General features: G+C 50.8%; 1 protein-coding gene across 13 annotated transcripts in view; it reads right to left on the reverse strand.

The window, feature by feature from the left end:
* The window catches only part of MAST2 (microtubule associated serine/threonine kinase 2), a 134,583-nt gene that overhangs the window by 69,833 nt on the left and 40,041 nt on the right, over nucleotides 1–24,709 (reverse strand). Inside the window, exon 1 of one of the 13 annotated variants that reach the window (XM_051999832.1) lies at nucleotides 10,786–10,850. The exons of 11 other annotated variants lie outside the window; for them this stretch is intronic. In XM_051999832.1, coding sequence (XP_051855792.1) covers nucleotides 10,786–10,827 — 42 coding nt within the window. In that variant the 5' untranslated portion in view covers nucleotides 10,828–10,850. Of the gene's footprint in view, nucleotides 1–10,785; nucleotides 10,851–24,709 lie in introns of those variants that run through there. One more of the 13 variants, XM_051999830.1, reaches the window with a different exon arrangement.

The raw sequence follows: 24,709 nt of genomic DNA on the forward strand, positions 1-24,709 counted from the left end.
AAAGTCCCGTCTTCAGCGAGACCCAATCGTTACCATCAGCTGCCTGAAGGGGGGAGGCTGGAGACCACTGACCGGCCCAGGAGGCCACCCCGGAGCCGAGGGGACACAGGCAGCCAGTTCGGCTGGCTCTCAGGGCAAACTTTCTGCCCCAAAGTGGAATCCTTGTTGGCTGAATCAGTGTCGGGACGGCTGCCTCCGGAGGTTCTGGAGTCAGGCTGAGACTTCGAGCCGTCCCGCCGGGCTCTGTCCAGGGCCCTCTCCTCTCCACCACTTCACTTAGTGATCTCACAACTCCCGCGGATTAAATCGCCATCTCCATGCAGAGGCTTCTCCCTGACTCCTACAAGAGCTGCTGAGGGCTGGGCCAGGCTGCCTGCCTCCAATCTCTCCACAGGCAATCTACCCTCCACTCAGACTCAACCTGGTCTCCCCACACCAGAGGTCCGAGTGTGCTCAGGAACTCGCCTGGCTCCCTAGCACCTCCCGGATCAAACATGAAATCCTCTGCCTTCGGAACCTCGCCCTTTTTGACTTTTCCAGCCTTCCACACTCCCATACTCAATGAGCCGGCGATTGCGGCCTCCTGGCTCTTCCTTGCACAAGACCCTCCATCTTCCGGCTCCAGGCAGTTTCTCCAGCTGTTCCCCAGCTGGGATGCCCTCCCTCCTTACCTCTACCTCTGGCTTCCTTCAGTCCCCAGCTAAACTCCCATTTCCTCCAGGAAGCCTTTCAATCCCCCTCGATTCTGTCTAGAACTTATCTGTGTGAACCTGTGAGCTCTGGCGTGGGGGCTGAGGGGGGAACAACTTTTGCCTTTCTGTGTATCTGCAGCTCTCAGGACACACAGTGCCTGGCACAAAGCGGCAGGAAGCCATGTTAGGTGACTGACTGCTAGGGACACTGCCCTGTGGGCCAGAGCTCCTTCCTCCAGTTGCGACCACCTGAGGACGTTGTCTGTCCACATGCCTCCTCATGACGTGCAATGACACTGAGGCGCGCCAGTTACCCCAGGAGAGAGCCAGCTCTGTCCGGCAGGCCTCAGCAAACTGGAAAAGGCTGGAGTCCCTGCTCTGCACACCCTCCCTTGCATGAGGGTCACCACTGAGGGGGGGTGGGAGGGATGACACAAGCCACAGAAGGATGAGTTTTTCATCTAGAGCAGGTCTCCCAGGCCAGCTGCTGAGGGGTCACCACCTGCCCAGAGTGAAGAGAAAGGTCCCCTGCCCCTCCCCCTGCTCCGGCAGAATCACACACCCACCCAGAATTTCTTTTTTGAACATTCCAAACAGTCCCAGCGAAGCTTTGCCAAAGAAGGGCACATTAAACTTAAACAAAGGAGATGGAAAACAGAAACTGCTTTAAAGTATTTTGGAATGGACATTCAAAATCTCGTTTCTATAACAAAACAAAAATAGCAAAATGATAAATGGAAAAAAAAAAAAAAAAAACTTTGGAAAAGTCACACCCTCCAGAAGCATGGCCATGGAGCGCTTGTGTGTCCCCACCACCCTAGGGCCCCCAACCTGTCCCGGGGGGAAGGGCATGGGACCTCCTGCGGCCAGACAGACCGGTCCTGGCCTTGTCCTCAGACACCCCAAGCAGAGTCACTGACTTTCAGCAGCTTTCCCAGTAATAGTGCTTACCCCCCCCCCATCATGTTTCTTGATGGTACGGCTTTTTCCCAATGATTCAGGAGATCCAAGTGCTAAGCTCCAGCTCTTCTGCACAAGGTACTTTGTTCTTTGTCTCTGTCCACCTTAAAACTTCATTTCCTGAACAAAAGCAGCCAGTCCCGAGGACAAGGCAACTCTAGGAGGGATGATTTCACCGGAGGCCCACCCAAGATGCTTCCAGCCTACTCCTAGTCCTTCCCACAAGCAGGTTTCTACCTTAACCAGAACCCCCTCCACACAGCTCATCAGCAGCTTTTAAGCCATCAGGCTTAGGGAATTTATTGGGCTGTTGCTGGGCAAGAAACGTTCCAGCTATTTCCTTCCTTCTGTGGACTCTGGACTCTGCAGCTGCACCATTTCCAAGGCCACCCCCAGGCCCAAAGTTGACATCTTGGTCAACAAGCGAATACCCTCCCTTCTAGCATCAAGGCCCTTCCCCTCCCTGGGAACCAGAGGCCCCTTCTTTAAACACATCAAGAGGCCAGTATCTCTCCCCAGCTGCCACAGAAAACCTCAGTCCCCAGGCAGGACAGAGAAGGCCCTGACTGGGGCTTGGGAAGGGTCAGGAGAAGGAGCACTGCAGGCCCCACTGTGAGGGAAGCTTCCTGAGGGGCGGCGATCCTGAGGGTCCTCCCGCGCCTCGTCTCCTCCGCTAGAGGAGGAGGAAGCTCTTCAATGACCTGGCCCACTTTAAAGCCATCACCCGCCAGACTCCCCAAGTCAGCCCCCAAGATGGAAGCGACTCCGGCTTACCCGCCTGCCTGGAAGGGCAGGAACTCTATCTGACTGATTTATCCTACAACAAGGTGTTAACTCAGTGGCATTGATAAGACAATGGTGATCTAGTTTAGTCTGTGAGTTCTCTAGTTCAGTTCTAGATTGATTTAATCTTACAACAAATAATGGTTCCCTCGTGATATGATTGGTTTATACTCAATATGATGTAATGATATAATGGTAATAGAGCATATAAACTGGGGACAGACTGAGCTAGAAGGAGACTTCAAGACAGAGACCATGATGGTGATTCTCCTGCTTCCTCCACTGAGATCAAGGCCCGTCTAAAGGACTCCAGAAAGCTGGCCTGGGCCCCAGGCAAGGAGACAGACTCTGAAGGAGCCAATAAAGAATTTGGACTTCATCCCTGGTTATTCTGCTGAAATGAAGGCTGGTCCAGAGACTCCCGAAAGCTAACTAGAACATTACACCTGCCCATAACTGCCTACTGGGCTGCCCCGCCATCAAAAGGCAAAAAAAGTTCTCAAATAGCCAGAGTGATAGAAATAATCCAGTAAGACTAATCTTAGAGAGAACTAATAAAGTGCTACAAGCTGGGCTTAAAACTTCTATTTCACACACTCAGGAGCTAAGACCTGAGGCTCTTAGTGGCCACCTGGCCCCAAAGCCAGTCCCTCCTGGAGCAGCGGAGTCCTACCCGGCCTAAGGCACCCCTGAGGGCGCAGCATCCACAAGGGGCACAATCCTGCCCTCTGCTTGGTAGGAAAGAGTGTGACCAGATGCACGACAGGCTGCTGACTGGGACATAACAGGAGGGGTGGGAGAGCTGGGCTCAAAAAGCTGAAATGGAGTCATGTGGAAGAGGAATACGACCTGCTCAGTTTGGCCACAGTGGGTACGACTAAATGGGACAAATGCAAGTAAGTTCATGGGGGAAAAAAAGGTTGGGAATGTTTTGCCCAATTTGGGTGGGGGGAGGCTGCAGGGCGCCCATGTGGCCCAGAGGGCGGAACAGGAACGCTGTGGACTGTGAGGCAGGAAAGCCCACCCCAGGTCTGATGTCCAATGGGGTTTCCTCTCAAGGATTCAGGGCTGGTTCTGAGGCGCTGAACCTCAGAGTGATAGAAATAATCCAGTAAGACTAATCATCCTGGGGCTCCAACAGGATGGAGCAGCTCTGGGCTGCCCTTAGCACAAGCCAGTACACAGGAGCTGCTTAACAAATGCTTGTTGACTTGACTCGTTCCCTCATTTGTTCCAATGACCAACAACCTCTAGCTGAGTGTGTCCTGTGCAGAATACAGAGCTAGCAATGGGTCCACGGGTCCCAGCTCAAAGGGACCGCCTGCGCAAAGCCCTTCCACCTTGTCCAGGATAGCCTACCCCAGGCCCTGCTTCTTCAGCTATCCCTCCTTAACTAATTATCAACTTCCCCCCAAAGCTACAGGTCCCAGTGACCTGGACATGATGCTGTGGGTGCCTATGGTCTGACCAGGGAACACCCAAAGCCTGGGAGCCACCATGTTCCACTCTGTCCAACGTCCCTCCTGCTCCAGCAGGACATCGAGGTCACCCTTAGCTCGAGTCCAATGATGCTACCAGCATGATGTTCCCCCTTCCCCTCCGGCAGGGCCCCCCACCCAACACTCGCCCTCCCATCACCTCCAGAGAGAACTCGCCCATCACCGAGGACCGCTCAGACAGGAGTCCACGTCCAGTCCCCAGGCTCTCCCAGTTGCGCAACTAATGTCCACCTCAAGCTTCTCTCCATCGATAACAAAAGAAGTTTCCCGTGGGAATGCATTTGGGCCGATCTAACTCAGAGATTACAGTGTGCAGGCAGCCCTGGGCTCCCGAAAGTGCATGGGTCTGATGGCAAGGGAGGTGTCTAGGGGAGACTCAGCACCAGCACAAAAGCCGTCAGAGCGGAGTTTTCTTGCACAACATGACGCTTATGGAGATGGATTTTAAAGGACAGCACATGTTTAACCTATATCAGATCGTTTGCTATCTTGGGGAGGGGAGAGATGAGGGATGGAGAAAAAAGTGCAACATGAAGTTTTACAAAAATGAACTTTAAACTATGGGGGGGGAGGGGGGGAGCCAGCAGAGAACCTAAGTCCCAGCAATTTGAAAAAACAGCTTAGTCCCTAACCCAGAGAAAGCCTTTTTGGACAGCCAGGAGAGAGGCTCAAAGGCAGAGGGACACTCCCCGTGCTCCTGGAGCGCACACTGGGGGAGGCTTAAACGTGAAAGGGTCTCCCAAAGAGCTAATGAAGAGCGCATGTACCAAGCATCCCCACTAACTAAAACCAGGGTCTTTTCTCAGCCCCACTGCTCCCTGCTTTGCTCCCCCCCAACTTGGCTTCTATGATCTCGGCTCTCTCTCTCCCACTCAGTACCTTCGGAGTCTCCTTCCTGTCCTGGGCCAGCCTCACCCTTAGCCCTGGGTCCCCTTCTCATCTCTTGATATTCTGGATGAACTCAGCAGCACCCATGGCTTCAAATTCCCATCTTGGTAAAGTCTCCAGTGCCATCTCTCCACTTGAGCTCCACTTGAAGGCTTCCCTGGCACTTCGAGCAGGCTCCTTCTCTGACTTCCCCTTCCTGAAGGCACCAGCACCCTCAGAATCCCTCAGAATCTCCTGGCTCTAGCCCACCACCCCAGTTGATTCTCTGCCAGGTCCTGTTGAGGCTATATCTGCCACACCCTGTGTACCCCTCTAGCACTGCCCCCATCCAAATGCAAACCCTCACTGCCTTCCACTTTGGGGTTCTGAAAACCCTCCTAAGTGCTTTAGCTTCAGACTTCTCTGCATGCTACACTGTTCCTCACGCAATGGCTCAAATACGCTTCCTAAGCCACAGGTCCGATGATGAGACTTCAATGCTTAAAAGCCTTCCATGGCTCCCTGTGACCCTTCACTTGGCTGTCAGGGCCCTCTATAACCAACCACAAGAACCTTCTAAGCAACCATTATGATCCTGACCCAGTGCTGAGAATTGACAACCCTCACTATTCAGACAAATTTCATGATTCCCCTTCACAAAAAAGCCAAACTAAATGACCAGCCTTCCCAGAGCTCAGAGAGCCACCATCTCCCGCCTCCAGGCCCTTCATCAAACCCTCTCTCCTCCCTGGAATGCACTCCCTCCTTGCCTCTCCCTGTGAGGAACTGCTTCCCAGAAGTCTTCCTCAAGCCACCAGTCCTGCCATGACTTGGCGTCCTTCATTTATCTGGGCATCAAGGTAACTCCTCACCTGTACCAAGAAAGCGAGCTCTGAGGGCAGGCCCTGCCCATCGAGTGCCTAGTCCAGAGCCCTGTAGCTGACAGAAGCCTCATCCACACCTGTCAACCAGGAGGAGAGAGCAAACAGCCGGGCCCAGGGGAAGACCTGCATGTCCTGGCCATTCTCTGATTTTGGGAGAGTCATCTGACCTAGTAAAAGGAGACAATTACAGCTCTCAGGGCTGCTGTCGGTGACTATGAAGTATAATATCAAGGGACAAAATACTGCCCAAACTTAGAAGAGACTGAAATGAGCACCAAGTCCAACCCCACCCCCCACCACTCGAAGATCACTTCCTAGGGTTATCAGGGCTTGGAGGAGGTGCTATCTGACCTGATTGCTAATGAATGGGAAGGTCTCCAAAAGGTGGGAGGAAGGTGGAAGAGGCCATTCAAGGAAGAGGGAATGTCAAGGCTTTGCAAAGGTAAAGAAACCTACAAGTTCAAGGGAGCAATGGCTCATGGCACTGCCAAAGGTGATGGGCGCTCTACCTTACACAGCCTGGAGTGCCCAGCCAAGGACTAAGAGCCCCAAGGTGGGGGGGGATCACAGGTGCTTCTGGAGTTGGCCATGATTGAAATAGTGACTCATAATCACTGAGCTGGGGGGGGGGGGGGGGAGAGGAAGGGGGAAGGGAGGGGAGGAGGATCAGGAAGACAGGTTGGCTGAGTATTGCAACAGTGTAAGTGGGAGGGTGATAAGGACCCGGGCAAGAGGAGCTGATTCAGCAGAGACCAAGAGTGCCAAGGAGAAGACACGAGGTTCACCTCAATATGGCAGAGGGGGCCAAGAAAGCCAAAGCCACCACTCCCTGCAGCCCTTCTACCGGCTGAACTGTATTCCCATCAGGCCATCCCAGAGGTCCATCTTCACTAGCCAGCGCCACAACTTTCCCTGCAACCCCCAAGGCAAAGTCTCCATCCCTGCCCTTGAGGACTTTCCCAGCAACACACAGAATCTTCCATCATTTTCCTTCCATTTGTGGAAGAGCCAACAGGGCCCCAGGAAGTCTCCCTGGATGCAGCAGCTGAGGCCCTCCCTAAGGCATCCTTGCCCTGGACTGTGACAGGCTGGTAACCTGAGAGAGGCAGGAGAGCCCCCTGAACTACAAGAAGTTTTAAATTATCATGTGTCCAAATTGGCAAAAATCCTTTAGCAGCTGAAGACCACCAAATTATAGGCTCGGTATCACAGGCAATCCAAGTCCTGCTCTGCCTCCTCTTCAGTTTATCAGCACCAAGTCTGTGCAAGCCCACAGATGGACACACACACACACACACACACACACACACACGGGTAGCGTGCGCACCCCAAGTATGTCTTACTTCTAGATTTGCTGACAATAGGTCGTCAGGAACTTGGCCAACATCTAGCTCTCTCTCCTTACTCTGCCTGCTCTGGCAATTTTTATGCTGACACAGGGAAACCTTTTGAAACACTTTGCCCTCATTCTTGCTCCAGGCAAACCTTGACTGAAAAGAAGGAACTTTACAGAAGTCACCTGAATATCACCTTGACAAGAACCCTCCGCACCTACAACTCCTCACTAATGCTGATTCGGCCTCTGTGCTTGAGAATCTCCAGGAAAGAAGTGGTCACCGTTTCCAGAGGACACCTATTCCACTTTGGAACAGCTCTCCCACAAGTCACCACAGGGAATCCAGGAGGGGAAGAAACTGGACGGTCACAGCTGTTCCTACAAAAAAAAGGTCTAGGAGTCCAGACAGGGGGTTCTCTGTCAGTCAGAGACAGAAAACTGAGTCAAAGCCATATGGGCAGGGCCCCAGGACACAATCCAAGAAAATGTCCATTCAGATACACTTCACCCATGGCCCTTACTACAGAGTAAGACACCTTTGAACCAAAAGGAAAAGATTTGGAAAGAAGCCCTTTCTCGCCCACTTCCCACAAGCCCCAACAGGATTTCCCCTGGGACCTAGGTGGTGGCTGTTTCCATAGCAACAGCGAGGCACCAAGGCTAGCAGCACAAACAACACTTAGCCCAACAGCCAGACAAGTTGCAGCACCCCAGAGAAGGCTGGGAGTGGGAGCACCAGGAAGGCCCCGGGCACAGAACGCCCAGGTCAACAGCCATTGTTCTGATCTGTGCCACAGAAAACCCAGCTAACCGGAAGGCTCTGGGAAAGTGAGGGTCTCCCAAATGGAAGCTGTCCTGTGGCAGCTGAGGGCAAAGAGAGCAGCAGCAGCCAGGGCACACCCAGGAGAGGTGGGGGAGAGCTTCCAAAACCAAGTATGAAAGCCACGGAGAAGGCTCAGCCGAAAAGCAGCTAAGAAGGGACAGATGATTCCAGCATTGCTGCCAGAAGCCACAAGGATGCCAAGGAGTGTGGAAGACAGACCAAAAGGACCAGCCCAGAGTGAGAATGGTTAGCTGGAGAGATGTGGAAAGCACTGAGCGGGAGGCTCGGATTAGCTGACCTCCAAGGGCCTGCCCAGCTTTGGCATTCCTAGCAGAGCCAGCTGAAGAATGGGACCAACCTGGTCAAAGGAATCCCCTTATTCCTCTGGGGCTTCCCTAGAATTTCCTGACATGGTCAAAAAACTTCAGGTAACCTTGACAGAAAGGGAATCCAGGAGCCAAGGGAAAGACCTGGGAAACCCCCAGGACATGGTCTCAGAAAGTGTACACACACACACACAAAGAGCCTTGGATGGTGCAGCCCAGAGAGAAGACAAAATCTTGCCAGCAATGAGAGACCTCGCCTGGCTCTGTCCAAGGTGCTGGTCGTAGAGATGGGGGATAGCCTGAATTTCCCGGATAACAAGAAAGCTGTTTGTTTATAGAGGGAGGGGTGTGTGTGTGTGTGTGTGTGTGTGTGTGTGTGTGTGTGTGTGTCCATCCAGTTCTTCAGCCATGTCCTATAGGAAGCAGACAGGCTTCCTCCTAAACAACTGAAGATTGCTCATTGCAATGTAAAAAGTAGATCCAGGAACCTGAGTTGCAAGTGGCCTGATCCCAGCTCCTCAAAAGGTCCTTTCCTACCTAAACACTGACCTTATCTTGTCATTTATTACTACTGTTTGATTTAAGAATCAAGGATTTCACCTAATTAAGCCTTTCTTAATAATAAACAGCCAGGTTACTCTAATAGGAAGACTATCAGCAGAGGAGCCCAGGCCCAGGCTGACAGGTTGAAAGCCTCTTTCCTAGGACAAGGAAAAGCCTTCTTTGAGGATTGCCTGGGCCAAAATTAGATCCATGAAGGACCAGAGCTGCTGCCTAGCAGGGCCTGAGTCACAGTAACAGAAAAAGGGCCCCAAAGGGGGCAACTTCTTGGTCAAGGGGCACAAAGATAAAGCCACTCCTACTTAGGTAGTCACTGTACCCTGAAAGATTCCTCCTTATGGAGTTTCCAGCATCTAATAAAATACCCCAAAGACATAGGGGGTCAATGGTGGCAGGAGGAAGATTTCAAACTCTTGACCCCAAGCCAGACATTAACCCCATCAGGGCTCGCAGGGAGGCTGGTCAGCACTTGGGTAGGAGGGGCAGAGCCTTCTAATCTCGTCACCAGCAATCCTACAGAGAAAGCAGCCATGGCTATGTGTGGATGCAAGAGAGAAAGGCTGTTCATCGGGCCTAAAAAGGGAGCTCAGAACCAGAATGTGAATTCAGAACACCCACAATACTCAGGGAGACAGAGCTGGACCACAGGGCAGCCAACAGGCATCTTACAACCAGAATCCACCAAAGCACACAGTTCCTGGCCACTGAAAAGCCCAAAAGTGTCCCCCACATAACAGGATCCCCCTAACCCTGATCTCCACCACTAGAGGAATCCAGGATGATCACACAGGAAGCCTGAGCATGCAGGAGTGAACCACAGAAGGAGCTGGAGACACTGAGTTCAGAGGAGAGAAGATTCAGGTAGGACAGGAAACCAGCCTCTATGGGCATTCTGGGTTGTCATGAGGGGAAAGGGAATCAGGCTTGTTCCACTGGACCCCAGAGGGCAGAAGTAGAACAATGGAAGAGATCATTCAGGCTTGACATAAAGAACTTGCTAATAAGAGGGAGAACCACTTACTCCTTGGGAAGAGTAGATTTCTGGAGCCTCATTACTAGGTCTGTAGCATGAGACAAACTGGAAATGGACATCATGACTCAAAGGTCTACACTCTTAACCCCTGAGAAGTGTCCATGAGAAATATGCCCCAAATAAGATTTTAGCTGCTTTTGTCAGTCAAGAGCTCAGGGATATGTGTGCCTGGAAGAAATGGGCTTGTTCCAAAAAAGACTCGGGTGGAATCTTGGGCTCAAAGAGCCTACAAATCATCAAAATATAGTCGTATGTTCTCCTCCTCTCACCAGCCCCAGTAGAATGTAAGCTCTCTGAGGGCAAAGAGCTTTTTCTTTTTCCTTAAATGTTATAATCGAGGGTCTAACCTATAATAAGTATTTATTTGCTGGATTAGAAAGAAAAACCGGGTGAGAAGAGAACAGATGGTAAGGAAATACAGACCTGAAAAATTTCTGACAATTCTGCAGATTTGAGATAAGTGTTCTACTTAAATGCTCTCCCCAGCAGGTCTTGGGAGATGTTGACAGATTGCAGAACTGAGACTCCAGGGCATAGCAGAATATGTGATAGCCTAACCAGAAGGCCGCTTCTGCTTTCTTGGTGATCCTAAGATCAGAGGCCAGGGCCCTCAGTGCCAGCCATAGGCTTATCGTCTGCAGAACACATTCAGACACGAGAACACAATGACTCTGAATATATGATCTGTAAAACCTCTGCAAGAAAAATAGATGGGAAAATCTTAAGGAAGAAAAGACAAACGGAAGGACTGGAAGAGAATAAATGCCACAGAAATCAGGCTGAAAGGCAGGGAGAGAGTGGAAGGGTTCGTCACACTCAGACATGGCCCAAGCAGCATTTTCAGAAGCAATCTAAAGTAATAACTTGGGTCCCAGACCTATTTTAGCTCAACAGCATGGAATCCCCTTCTTAAAGAAATCCACAAATTTCCAGTCACCACAACAAAATAAATGTTGACTCATTACCCACCTGTGTCTTCCCATTTCCCCTAAGTCTCCCAGCATGCCTTTCTTCTACTCACCTGTAGCCCTCTCCTCCGAAGAATACTGGAGTCATCCATCATCAAACTTGGACCACCTCTAGCCTCCCAGGGCCACTCCTCACTGCTGTCTCTCCGGTCCTCAGCTCACAGCCAGATCCCTCCCCTTATGAACACAGCTCAGTCACATCCCAAGGGCCAGCAGACCTGGCCAAACTTTTCTCTTCTGAGTATTTTCTCTCTAGATCATGGATATGGTTAAAAGCAGGAGGAGGGGCCCCAAACTAGCGGAATGCTCCCAAATGGAAACAAAATCCAACAAGGATGGGCCAGAGTCCCTTTCTTGGGGCCACAAAGCACCCCAGATTCTCCCACCCACTTCTCACCTCCAAAGAGAGCCTCGTCCCCCGCCACGGGAGCCCACCTTCCCAAAGCCAGAGTACAGCCCCGTTCACACCCAGTCACAGGAAAAAGGACAGTCCTCCTTGAATCCTCTGGACAGAAAGTCCTTCCATTCCATCTGGTAGCCTGCTCTTTTGTTTCCCTACGCCAGATCTGCTCTGCTCTCGGTCATCCTCAGAAGGCACTTGGCCTGAGCCCAGCCGAGGAGCCCCGATCCCTGAGGTCACCTGGGCATGCCCCAATTCGATCAGTCGGTCACTCCACCGACCCTAAGAAGGAAGCCCTTCCCCTTCCAGCAGCCTGAGAAATCGCGACTCGAGGCTTTCCGAGCCTTGCATGGTTCCCAGTTGTCTTGGGTCATCAGCGACTCCCTCCAGCCTAGGACTTGGGCCAAGTTGAGAAACGCCTTGGGTCCCCTTCAAGGCTAGTTCCAAGTGGACGAGTTCAATTCCAAAGCAAGGGGGGTCCTCGGGAGAGAATTCCAACTGTGCAGCTGTGGGAAGCCCCCTCCCTGACGGTCATTGCGGAGACCCCCAGAGCAGATTAGAAGGGCCTCCAGCGGGTCTCTCCCGGACTCTCTGCAGCCTGCCAGAGATCTGGTTCCACTCCCTCATCATTGTTCTTCGGAACACGAGCCATCCAGCAAGCCACGCCCCCAACACACCCACACCCACCCTCCCAAGCAGGGCTCGGCTTGGGCTCTGGTCCGGGGCTGGCCGGGTACAAGAGGTGCCCCAGCCTCTCCTCCTCCTCCTCCTCCCCGTCCCGGGTCCGGGGCGCAGGGGACGGGCTCTCCCAAAGCTCGGCCGGGGGTCCCTGAGAACAAGGGGCTCCGGCTCCCCCGATCAGCCCCACACTGCTGGGGGTCCGGAGCGGCGGCAGTGGCCAGGGAGGGCTCTCGCTGTGAGGGCTGAGGGCACCGCGGGCGCCGCCTCCGCTGCCAGCCCGCTCTCCTGCCAGCCCCGCGCCCGCAGCCCGCTTCCTTCCATCTGCCTGGCTCTTTGTGAACCTCCCCAGGCTGCTGCCAGCTGCCAGAGCGCACGGTCCGTTTGCAGACAGTGTGCCTGCCCTGCGGGGAGGGGCGGAGCTCTTAAAGTCACAGGCCCCCTCAAAGTCAGGCGGAACTAGTCCCATCCGACAGCCGGCGGGGCAAACACCGATCCCGTCCTGGGCCTGGCCCCGGGCCCCGCCCGAGGGGCGCTCTGGGTCACCCTGGCTCAGATCTGGTCCCCCCCATGGCTGATTTTAGCGGGGCAGGGCCCGGACAGGGAGGGAAGAGCCCCGCCCGGCTCCCAGCACAAACATAGTAGGCACACAGCCTGCCACACAGTAGGTGCTCGGTAAATACTGTTGATCTGACTGGGAGACGAAAGGCCACTTGCTTAAGGAAGCTCTCTCTCTCTCTGCATCTCCATCTCCTCCTCTGTAAAATGGGGATAACAAGCCCAGATTGTGGGAACAAAGTATGGGTTCCCAGGATTCCCGATCCAATGGGCCTTTGAGTCCCTGCCCCATCCTGGGGCAGCCTCTGCTTCTGCCTCTAGGGCTACAGAACTGCCCAAAGCCTAGCAGTTCGCAGTCCAGCATTGGGCTGGAGGGCAGGGCAGGTCAGGGATGGAGAGAAAGAAAGCAACTGCGGGAGCTGAGTGCATATGGTGACTAGCTCCAGAAGGAAGCCTGCTGACCCCGGGGAAGAGCCGCCCATACTGAAGGCGCACCCCCCCCCCCAGAAGGGCCAGGTCCTGCTAGACCTTAATGTTCAACATTCCTGCACCAAGCAGGCAAAATCAGGCAGAGCTGAGAGGGTGGCGCAAGAAGTGAGTCCACTCTCCCACCGAACACTCCCAAATCTCAAAAATACACTGGCACAAATCCTGATGGGGAAATTCAAGAAGAAAAAAAATCCCGCTGGGTCATTTTCCCAGCACAAAATGGCAAAAGGTGATAGAAGTCTATGGTTCGTAGGGTTAAGGAAGAGGCTAAGATTCAGGCAAAGAGGAAGTCTCAGGCCTATCCTGGAACATTAGCAAATGAAGAGAATGACACAGAACACAGCCAGGACAGATGGAGGAGGGGATCTGTACCAGAGGGACCTCGGGCCTGGAACTCTCAGGACTAGCTTCAAGCGGGGTCTGAAGGCCCCTTCTGAAAAATAATCAGAGTAAGATTCTCAGGCCCCTCTGAACTAGCAGAGCTTCCCAGCTGGCTGATAATCGGCCCAGCAGCCATCTGTCTACTGGAGCTCTGACTGCAGATACAATAACCAGACCACCCTGGGAGTGCTGAAAGTTGTAGGGTTCCCTGACTGAATCATCACTGAGTAACAAAACACAATACCCCAAGAAGGGAGCGGCAAGATAAATCTAGAACTTGCCTAAACATTTCCAGAAATAAGCAGGGTCCGAAACCAACACTGTTTGAAATCAAGATGTAGGCTGGAAGAATGAACAAACTAAAAAAGAATCCTCCCATAAAACTATTGTGGTCATCAAAGATACAAACCCAGAAGAGAATGATTCCAAAACAACGGCCACAACAAGCCCCAAAGAAAAACCCCACTCGGGCACAATCTCAGAATTGCTCAGAGAAGTGGTGTGTGTATATGTGTGGGTTTTAAATAAATGAAATAAGAGTGCTACAGGAAAAATGGATTTAAAAAATGAGAGCTTTGGAAGAAAGAATTAAGGAAATAAAATCATGAACAAGAAGTATAAAATATTGCTCAAATGGTTCCCTAAAAATCAGAATGGATCAAATTTGAAGCCAATGACTCCAGGAAACAAGAAATATTAAAATCAAAAGACTGAAAAAGTAGTAAAGTATCACATAGTAAAAACATGATATGGAAAAAAGAGAAAAAAAATTAAGGATTACCTCACTACCTAAAAGCCATGATCAAAAAGGAAGGCAGAAAACAGTTTTTTCCATTTTTTTGTTGCTAAATTCAATTTCTTTTGTTTTCAGTTCTGAATTTCTCTTTCCCCTCTCTCCCTTCCCGATCCATTTCCAAGGCAAGAAAAGCAAAACCCATTACAAATATGTATAGTAACAACAACAAAAATTCCCACAGCCATTTAAAAAAAAAGGAAAAATGGAAGAAAAAGAAAATATGCTTCAATCTGTATTCTGAGTCTATCAGCTCTCTATCTAGAAGTAGATAGTATGTTTCATCGGGAGCTAGACATTGTATTTCAATAAATCTTAGAGGAAAGGGTTCTAGATCTCTTAGAACCAGAGATATGAAAGAATCTATTTGTCACCTCTTGAAAGAAACCCCAAAATAAAAACTCCCCCAAAACATTATTGATACAAATCCAGAGCTTTCAGGTCAAAAAATACTGCAAGTAGCCAGAAAGAAATAATTCAAGTAATGAGGAACCATGTGAGGATCGCATACAGAAAAAAAATAGTGGACATCTAAGCATTTGTGATTAAAAAGATCAGAGCTACAGAGAAAGGATGACATTAAGATAACATATCAACTAGGAGCTTACCTGCCCAAGTCTTGGACAAATTTGATTTCAGGACCTGGGCTTTTTTTTTTTCTTGACCTGAATTCAAATCCACACATAGGAGTTATATGAAAGTTTCTTCCCTTTCCTTTTCTTTCCTTTCCCCACTGAATAGCTTAATCAGCAGTTCATTCTTACTGACTCAAATTCCACAGTCCTTAGTTCAGCCCTTATCACCTTCTGGACTGCTCAAAACTAGGAGTCAAGGGAGACATCAAAAGATAAAGAGAATGAACACCAAAAAAGGGCGAAACAAGCATAAACGGCTTACATTCAAATGAGAGATGATTCATGTGTCCCTCTGATCCCTATCAGGGGGTTGGAGAAAGAAGTCTGGGAATATTTTGGTTAGGTCTTGAAGAGTCTAAGAGATAAATGAAAAGAGAAAAGATTTCTCTACATTCTTCACTTTCCCCACATTCATGGAGAAACAAAAAAAGAAGGTGAGAGAAAATTATCTCCTAGTGATAGGGGGTTCAAGCAACGGCCTTACAAACACAGAGAAAGGGTAGGGGGGAAAGAGAATGACCCATGAACTCACTCATCTGTACCAGGCAAAAGAAGGAAAACCCTCACATACTCATACTTCTGAGACACACATAGAGCATAATACAGAAATACATTTCAGGGACATTTCAACAGAGAAATAGGAGAGAAAGGAGAGGAGAAGGAATTGGAGGAAGGGTACATTAAAGGGGGAATTGGTCCTAAGTGAAACAAAGGATATATACAAAAACGTAGCACCTCTTTTTGAGATGACAAAGAATGGGAAACATCAGTTGGAGAATAGCTGAACAAGATACCGTCTATGAATATGATGGAGTTCTCAGGTGCTGTAAGAAATGAAGGGGATGGCTTCAGAGAAACCTAGAAGACCTGTTTGAACTGACGCTGAGTAAAATGAACAGAACCAGGAGAATGATTCACACAAAGATAATAGTACTGTAAAGACACTACTTTGAAAAAACTAGGGACTCACTATTTCAGAGGACTGATTAATAAAATGTCACTCAACTTGAGATAAGAGACGTGAAGAATTCAAAATGCAGGAAAAAAAATTACATTTAGATTTGTAGTTTTTGGACACAGCCAAGTCAGGAATTTGTTCTGTTTGACTATACATTATGTAATGAGATTTTTTTCCCCCCATTCTTAATTGGGAAAGAGATGAGAGGGACAGAATACAGATTTTTGCTCATTTAAACAAAATGTAATTTTACAAGAAGACAAAACTCAATCAACCAACATTTATTAAGTACCAGGCACTATTTCGATAGCCTTCTAATTGGTCTCCTGCTGCCACACAGCTGGCAAGATAACTGTCCTCCAGGTCTCCTTTGCTCCAAAGCCTTCAGAAGCTTCCACTTACTTTCTCAATAAAACAGGACAAGTTCCTCAGCCAACCATCGAAGGCCTTCCTGCCCATTTTTTTGTCCCGCATTTCAAACTATCCTGTACGTTTGTGCTGGCCTTTCCTGATCCCTGTTCTCCATTCCCCTCCTCCTTCAAGTCACCCGAGCCATTCCCTAAATCTAGCAGATCTTCTTTATCACCACAGTAAAGTCCTGGTCTTCCTTCAGGGCTCAGCTCAGATGTCCCCTTCTCCAAGAAGGCTGCCTTCCTTTACGCCCCCAAGGGGCTCTGGGCCTCTCCTCCTTCCACTTTCCTTGTGGGGTCCTATCATGCTTCACAAGAGAATGTAAATAAACACTTTGCGAGCAAGGCCCTTCACACCTGTCCTTGTACCTCCAGGCCCCGGGTCATGTTGCCAGCTGAACCTAAGAGAGGTAGCTTAGAAGCCAGTTCTCCTGACAGGAGCTGGGATGCGGGAGCAGAGGAAGGGCTCAATCTCAGCAGGCAAGTCTTGTCTGTGATCGGAAGCCAGCCGACCAGGCGGCAAGCTCGAAGGTCGAAGCCGGCTCCTTTGCCCTCCTCAGGAGCCTGCTGTTCACGAAAGACAGTCCTAGAAAATCACACACGGATAGAAAAGGCTCTGGAAAGGAAAGAACAGGCCCCGTGAGAACAAGAAGCCACAGTCCCACAGAGGTCCCAGGCGGGCCCTGAAGCCTCCCAGGGAGCCCGAGGACAGTGTCTTTTATCATATCACCATTTATCTTCCCATGTCAAAGTGGAATAAAGAGCGGCCCCTTCTCCATGTAGTTTCCTGGACAACCAATTAACTGCTTTCCAAAGGGCCTAAAGGAAGGGTCAGGCCGCAGAAAGAGCTCAGGAAACAGAAAGATTTGTTTCAAATGCCAACAGGGGAGAACCTCAGCCGGCTCACTTGTAAAACTTAAGACAAGGCAATCCCTTGTCTTAAGTCAGAGACCAGGGGTCACAGCTTATCTCTAATGCTGCTTGGGTGACCCTGGACAAGTCCCTGTACCCATGAACTCCCAGGCCTGGCCTGGAAAGAACCGTGTGCATCAATGGGCCCGAGGACACAATGAGGGGCAGTGGGCAGGTGCGGGAGTCGGGAGCCTCTGCTCTAACTTCTCCTCCAGAGCCCCAACCACTCGCAGGACTGACGGGCAACATTTTACTCTCTAGGAGAACAGTTCCGATCCACAGAAAACCACCTCAGACCAAACCACGTGACAAAGGGCAGTGTGGCCAAGCAAACAGAGTCGGAAATCCCAGGCTTCAAGCCCCCTTTCGGTCACCCGCTAGTGGCGCTCCCTATCAGAGATATCCCAGGTCTGGCAGCCAGGCCCCAGCCTCCTCTCCTGTCACAGAAAGAACATGGCACAGAGAAAGAGCCCGCCAATCCCAAGCCCCCTCCCCCCCCCCCAGCTATCTTTGGAGGCCGGAGCCAGGAGCTGGAGGAGGGCAGGTCACACCACTGGGAGGATGCCAGGCAGCTGGGCAACATGTGGCCCCCAGCACACACCAGGCCAGTGGAAGAATGAATACGGCCGCTATTGTGCCTTGACCAAAAGCACAGACCTTGCCCAGAGCCAGGGAGAATCCCCAGGCCAGACAACTTCTGGAAACAGGGCACGGGCAAGGAAGGGGGGGAGGGGAGGCAGCTGCAGAAGCAGCTGCGCAGATAGCCCAGGGACTAAGCTCTCTGTGCATCTTTGTACCTCTGAAAAATCAGCAGCCTCCAGGCCTCCACCCCAGCCTGCTCTTTCCAATCAGAGCGCAGATCCACAGGCTTTTCCTTTTAAGTCAAAGCAACCGGAGACAAATGTGGTGGCTCAAGCAGAATAATGATGTCCCGGTCCAGAAGAGACAGTTCAGCAGGCCAGCGCATCTTGGGCCTGGCTCCATGCTTCAGCCAGTGGGCAGAAAGGTCCAGCAGGAACCCTGGAGCCCAGGGCCGGCCACCCATTCTCATTCCAGCCACAGCAGGGTGAGCTTCACAGCTGTGACAGAAGGCTGCAAGCCCTCAAGCCTTAATGTACTCTGCCACAAAATGGACATAACCCTTCCACTCCACTTCGTAAGAAATGGCAAAAGCTCTGGAGAAGAGCAGAGAAAATGGGGCCTGCCCTGGGCTCCTGAGAAGGACAGACCCACAGAGAGGCAGGGATGGCCAATTGAAGCAGAAAAAACCATGCTGCCTTTGGCATTTTGTCCTGAGCCCCCCACATATCCACTTCCCCAATCCCCCTGTCACATTGTGCCACGATTATTTAGGTCCACCTCATTTTCCCAATTAGGTAGGAAGCTGTTTGGGGCTGGCAAGGATTCGGCTCTGGCTTTCCTCCTGACTCTCCTCTGGGCAGAGGCCAGTTTATCAAGGCAGCTCTCAAAGGCGCGCCGTCCTCTGTGGGAATCCCCTGGGGTTCTGGGCACTGTGCCCCTACTGTTAGTCTAAGACACCCCGAGTTTGGGGCAGCGGTGGCAGGCTGACCCTGCAGTCCCCAAATCCCCAAGACTCGTACACCCCAACCACTTCCCCATCTAGCCCAGAGAAGTCTGAGAGCCCTTGGAGATCCACCTGTGGGCGTGATGAGCTCCGCTGCAGGCACAGCCTGATTACATTTCCTCTAATTAGACTGAGCCACTGCTCTCGATGGTCGAGGCCTTCCCGGGCTCCCACAGCTGCAGGCTATAACACAAGCCCCATCCCCAGCTTTTTGTGATCTGCACTTTAGCTAAAGCACATCTGCCCTGCTAGAACCCACTGGCTCTGTGGCCCCTGGGATGTCTCAATCTGGCAGGCCGGCAGGGACCACAGTCTTGGCCTGAGCCTTCAGGCCACAGGAGGAAGGTGGAGAAATATGAGCAGGAGCCCCTGCTCCCCCTGACATCACATCTCCCTTCTTGTTCTCTCCAAGCCTATTTAAAAGCTAAGGTGGCTCTCACTGTGGGGCTCTGCATCGGCACCCCCTCAGGGCGGCAGAGACACAGATGCTCTGGTCTAAAAAGGACGAGAATAGAGAGGAAGAAGGTGGAAAAGGATCACAAAGCCGTGTCCTCAGGGGCTCACTGCCCTTCCTGGCAGGAGAGGAGGTGCAGAAGCCTGTGTTTGCTGGGGCCAGGATCCTGGCCATGGCCACAGCAGTGCCTTCCATGTTGGGAGAGCCTGCAGTGAATCACGGCGGCCCCATGGGCCCAGGGAGACCCCCAAAGGAGCAAAGAAGAAACAGTCATCTCTGGGAAGGAGGAAAAGCTGGTCCTCCGAACTCAGAAAGAGGCCCAGGACCCCAGAAGGGATCACGCCACATCCTTTGGGCCAGCCCAACTGCATCACCAATAAGGACACTGAGGGTCCACGTGGCCTCCAAGACAGGAAGTGCCATTGGTGGGAATGAACAAGGGTCCTGAAACTCCTTCCTGACTGTGGGGGCACAGATTCTGGCTCCAGACCGCAGAGAGGGCCATGCACATCCACGGGCAGCAGGGTGAGGTAACCAAGAGGCTACCCTGCTCACTGATGCTGACAGTTAACAGGAGAAGACACACTAAATTCCTCCAAGAACATGGCAACACACAGGGTAAAGGCTCCTTCCTCTCCTGTTGGCCTTGGCCATTCTGTAAAATGCACCCCCTGGCCTTTTTTACCTTGACATAAGAGTGTGAGCAGCTGTTTCTCCGGCTTCTATGCTTAGAGCCCCCTGATGCCTCGGGGTGACCAACACACCGAGAACAGAGCCCCCCAGAAATGCACATGGGCGAGGGAGGTCACTGTAACATCATACCGGCTACACCAGACAAGGATGAGTTTCGCTATTCCAATTTCAACCCTGGCAAAAAGATCCTCCTGACCTGGACAGTCTGTCGACAAGGGCCTCGTGCCCAGTGTACGTGTAACCGATGCTGCTGAAATGTCTGGAGCGAAGCAGACTGTGAGAGGCTCCTTCCAGCCACAGCCCCCTCTGGACCCGTGGCCCTGGGAACTCCTCCTCCTCCAAGAAGTTCAGTCATCTTGTCTTTCTGGGGTCACGGATGCTTCTGGGAAGGGGCAGAGGACAGCAGTCCTGCTGATTCCCACCCTCCGAGCACGGCCTGGAACACGGCCAGAATGCCACATCCCCAGCCCGGTCACTGGGAGAAGGAACAGAGGCGGAAGCACTGGGAGGGTGAAGCCTTCCTGCCAAGCCAGGCGGCACCAAAAGGAGGGATGTGGCGCCCGTGGGCATCGGCAGAGCCAGCGCCCTTTCTTCTCTGCTTCCTCTGGAGATGCTTGCGGGTAATCTGACCCAAGGAAAGAAGGCGCACTAAACCACTGGCCTCGGTCCCCTCCAGGGCAGCCGGAAACCTGAGGACAGGGAACTCTGATTGCCAGTTTTGCCCTGGGAGGTGGAATGAGCCACTGGCAATGCTCACTGTCTCTCGTGGCCCTGAGCCACAGTTGCCCTCAATACCCCCTCCCCACTGAGTACTAAGAGGAAGCAGATCATGATACACCTTCCTGCTCTAGTAGAGGTCAGATTTGGACCCAAATAAACGTCTCTTACATACTACAGTCAGGTGAACAGTACAGTTTTTAACAGTCCGGACCAAGGCCAAGGGTATAATCCTCCCAGACTCCAAGCTCGTCCTCCTCCAGCAACTCAAAGGATACATTCTGCCTTGGAACCCTAGTCTCCGGGACCAGGGGATCTGAGATTCAGAGCTAGAAGAGACCTCCAGGTCATCCAGTCCTGAGGCCCTGAGAGGTCTCACAGGGCCAGGATTCACACCCGGTGCTATTTCCACTGCATTGTACTGTCCGTAGGTAGGTGGAAGACTAGGAAGGGGAGTTTTAAATCCCACACATGGATGCTACTCTCCAGACACTCCAAAGATCTATCTGGCACAGAAAGGATGGCTTTGTTCGGCTGGCACAGTGACAAGAACAGGGCAATAGGGGAAAAGGACACGGCCCACTGGGCCATTCCACAGAGGCTGGTCACAAGAGAAACAAAGGCAGCTCTAAGGACAAGCACTTGGGAGTGAGGGGCAGAGTCTCGCAGTCCATCACATGGCTGGGCCTGGCAGGATTAAGTGGATGACCCAAATATGTAAACAAATGAAGGAAATGCCAAACTGATGATTTCACTGACATAACCAGCTTGGGGTGAAAGCAAAGCGCCGCTTCGAGATTCAAAAGAGCTAAGTCAACAGGGGGCTCACCGCTGGCAGGGCCTCCTCGGGGCTGAACACGAGGGCCTTGGAGGGCAGATGCCAGGCTCTGAGCCCCAGGCCAGACAGCAAGCCAAGACAAGGGGAGAATCCCAAGTCCTCTGAAAAACTGGGGCGGGGGAGGCCAAATGAGGAGGATTCCAGTCAGCCCCTCTGGACAGAATGACAACTCTGATACCATTCAGTCCCCCTACTGAGAGCATATCCCCATGCCCATCCTTTCACCCTTCCCACAAGACCTGCAGGAGAGACTTTTTCAAATACTTTGCTGAAACACTGGTGACCACCCTGATGGTAACTGTTCTTACAAAAGAAAGGAGAAACCGTATGACAGAAGCCATCCAGAGAGGGCCAGGCTAACTCTTCAGCACACCCACAGGGAACTCCCTAAAAGCAAACTGATCTTGGAGAACTAAAACCAGAGAAAAGAGGATGAAAAATCCTTCGGTCTTTGGTGGATACCTCGGGGCCGGGGGAGTCTGGAGTGCTGCATCCATCACCAGCCCCAAGTTACAGAAGGAGCTGCAGGGGCCAACACGCCTTCCTTTGTTCCACTGGAGGGGTGATGGGTGTGGGGAGTGGGAAGCGACTGAATACTCAGAAATGCCTTCAATGTAAAAATAAAAGGCACTCGAAAAAGTATTGCTTATGTAGATAAAATAAGTGAAAAGGGGAAAATATGGGGGGTGATCTTGGACTTCAGTTCACGGGCCTAAGGAGGTGATGAGACTTCTCTTCCCGGCTCTGCTTACATCCCATCCAGAAAGCCAGGATCACTTTTTGATAGTTTAAGAAGGATACAAATATGTCTAGAGTTAGGTGACCAGGAGTGCTGAGAACACAGCATTAAGGTCAACAAACATTTACTAGATACCTACTATGTGCCAGACATTGTGTTATGAGCTGGGGATACAAAGAAAAAAAGAAACAATTTTTGGCCCCAAGAAATTCCTGACAGCAGGAACAATCAGGAGGCCAGGGGCCCTAGAGCAGGCTGGGGACAAGAGGGACAAAAACCAGGAAGGCTGGAAAGGAGCCGGGCTCTGATCCTGGGAGTGGCAGACAGGACTTGGAGGGAAGGATGGATGGACGGACTGGAACGGAGACAGAGTAAAGGCAGGCAGCCCCAGCAGCAGGCGTGAGGGTTGCAGAGGAGAGGGGGAAGTATCCACAACGGACGTGTCTGAGCTTGGAAACAAGCCTGTGGGGCTGGGAAGAAGATGCTAGTGTCCCCAACAGTCCCAGGGGAATTACTTAAGAAGAGAAGAGGATTTGAGAAAGAGGGGAAGATAACAAATTCCATTTGGGACAGGATGAGTTTGAAATGTTCTTCCCAAAAGGCCGTCAGAAACTGGAGGTCAAGAGAGAGGTTAGGGCTGGATAAATAAATCTAAAGCTTATCAACATAGAAATGGTCATTGAATCCATGGGAGCCGATGAGATCTCCAAGGGAGATACTATAGAGATGCTATGAAAGCCAACCATGAGTGCCTGGAAAATGGGACACAGCTAAATGTGTTTTTCCTTCACATCCGAGCAAGTTAAGTGGAGTAAGAAATGGATGCCAGAGACCAGCTCTACATGCTGCAGGCCGGGGACAAAAGAAGTCAAAGAGTTGCCCCAATGGGGCCACCCAGACTCCGGGGGCCAGTTTACTTAGATCTCCCCAGGCGGCAGTCCAAAGTAAGGTGCAGACAAAGTTGCCGAGGACACTGAACACTGCTCAATGACAGCCAACTGTCTGTCTCAAAGTTTCTTTAAAAAGTACACACACTGAGTGATGTGGTGCTATGGCACAGTGGTCAGACTACCAGCCCTGAAGGCAGGAGGACCTGAGTTCAAATCTGATCTCATTTAACACTTCCTGGCTGTGTGACCCTGGGCAAGTCACTTAGCCCCAGTTGCCTCAGGGAAAAATTAAAAAGCACTAGGGTTGGGCCACATGCACCCTCATCTCTCCAACTGGGGAGAGGTCAGCCTGGGAGGAACTAAGTGGGGCAGAGTGAAAACACTTTCCCAAGAACCTCTTCCTCAGTAACATAGGAGATGCACCAACCGACATTCAGAGCACAAAGCCAAGGGGAAAAATCACTGAGTCATTCTCCTAGGCCAGGAGAGCTTAGTGTTCAGGAAGAGAGAGAGGTCTGCAGATACTGGAATGGGGGATGGTCAGGAGCCCGGCAGATCAGAAGGACATGGCAGAAGTTCAGTGCCTGGGGATGGTGTGGGGACTGTGAAAACCTAGGCAAGAAGAAATACACTAGCACTGGGTATGTAGGATCAGGTGTCACCCAGCATCTGTCACCAGCGGCCAGTTCTCAGGGATAGTTCCAGGGCAGAGGAGTGGTGCTGGTCACAAGCAGGGCTCTACCTGTAAAAAGACATCTCTCCCCAAAACACACCCCATCACAAGCAAATCCACAGGACAAAAACTCAGACTAGACATTCCTCCAGAAGCAACACTAACATAAAGCTAGAAAAATAAACAGTAAAGAAAAAAAAATACAACAAAAAAATCCTAATCATACAAAGTTATTGTGACAGGGAAGTCCCAGGCATAAATTCAGAAGACAATGACATAAAAACATCTACAAGCAAAGCCACAAAGGAAAAGTGTTGGTTGAATACAAGCCCAACAAGAATTCCTAGAAAAGCTAAAAAAGAGATTTTTTTTTTTAAAAAGCCAAAAAAAAATTTTTTAAAGATGAGGAGGAGGAGGAAGAGGAGGAAGAAGAGGAGGAGGAGGAGGAGGAGGAGGAGAAAAAGGGGGAGAAGGAGAAGGGGGAAAGGAAAGGGGGAGGAGAGGAGGAGGAGGAAGGGGAGGAGGAAGGAGAGGAGGATGGGGAGGAGGAGGGGGAGGAGGAAGGGGAGGAGGAAGGAGAGGAGGAGGAAAAGGGAAGGGGGAGGGGGAGGAGAAGAAGCTGGGAAAAGATATGAGAGTTATGCAAGAAAATTATAAAAAAAAAAAAGAGGCACCAAAAATATTAAAGAAAACAACTTCTTATAAGCCAGAATTGGCCAAATGGTAAAAGAACTACAAGAATTCTCTAAAGAAAATAATTCTCTAAAAATCAGAATTGTTCAAATAGAACCTAATGTCTTCATGAGACACCAAGAAATAATAAAGTCAAAAGACTGAAGAAAAAAAGTAGAAAATATAAAATATACCAGAGGAAAATAAGTGACCTTGAAAAGAGATCAAAAAGAGATAAATTAAGAAAGCTATAAGCCAAGAGTTCTTAGATATCATATTTCAAGAAACTATAGACAGAAAAGGAAAACGACAAATGCCAGAAGGAATGTGGACAAATAGGTAAACTAATACACTGTTGGCAGAAATCAACCATTCTGGAAAATAATTTAGAACTAAGTCCAAAAAGACTACAAAATTGTATATAGCTTTTGACTTAGAAATATCACTACTAAGTGTGTAGCCCCAAGAAATAAAAGAAAAGGAGAAACAATCTACATGTGTT

The sequence above is a fragment of the Antechinus flavipes genome, chromosome 4, assembly GCF_016432865.1.
Source record: "Antechinus flavipes isolate AdamAnt ecotype Samford, QLD, Australia chromosome 4, AdamAnt_v2, whole genome shotgun sequence".
In the NCBI taxonomy this organism is placed as follows: Eukaryota; Metazoa; Chordata; class Mammalia; order Dasyuromorphia; family Dasyuridae; genus Antechinus; species Antechinus flavipes.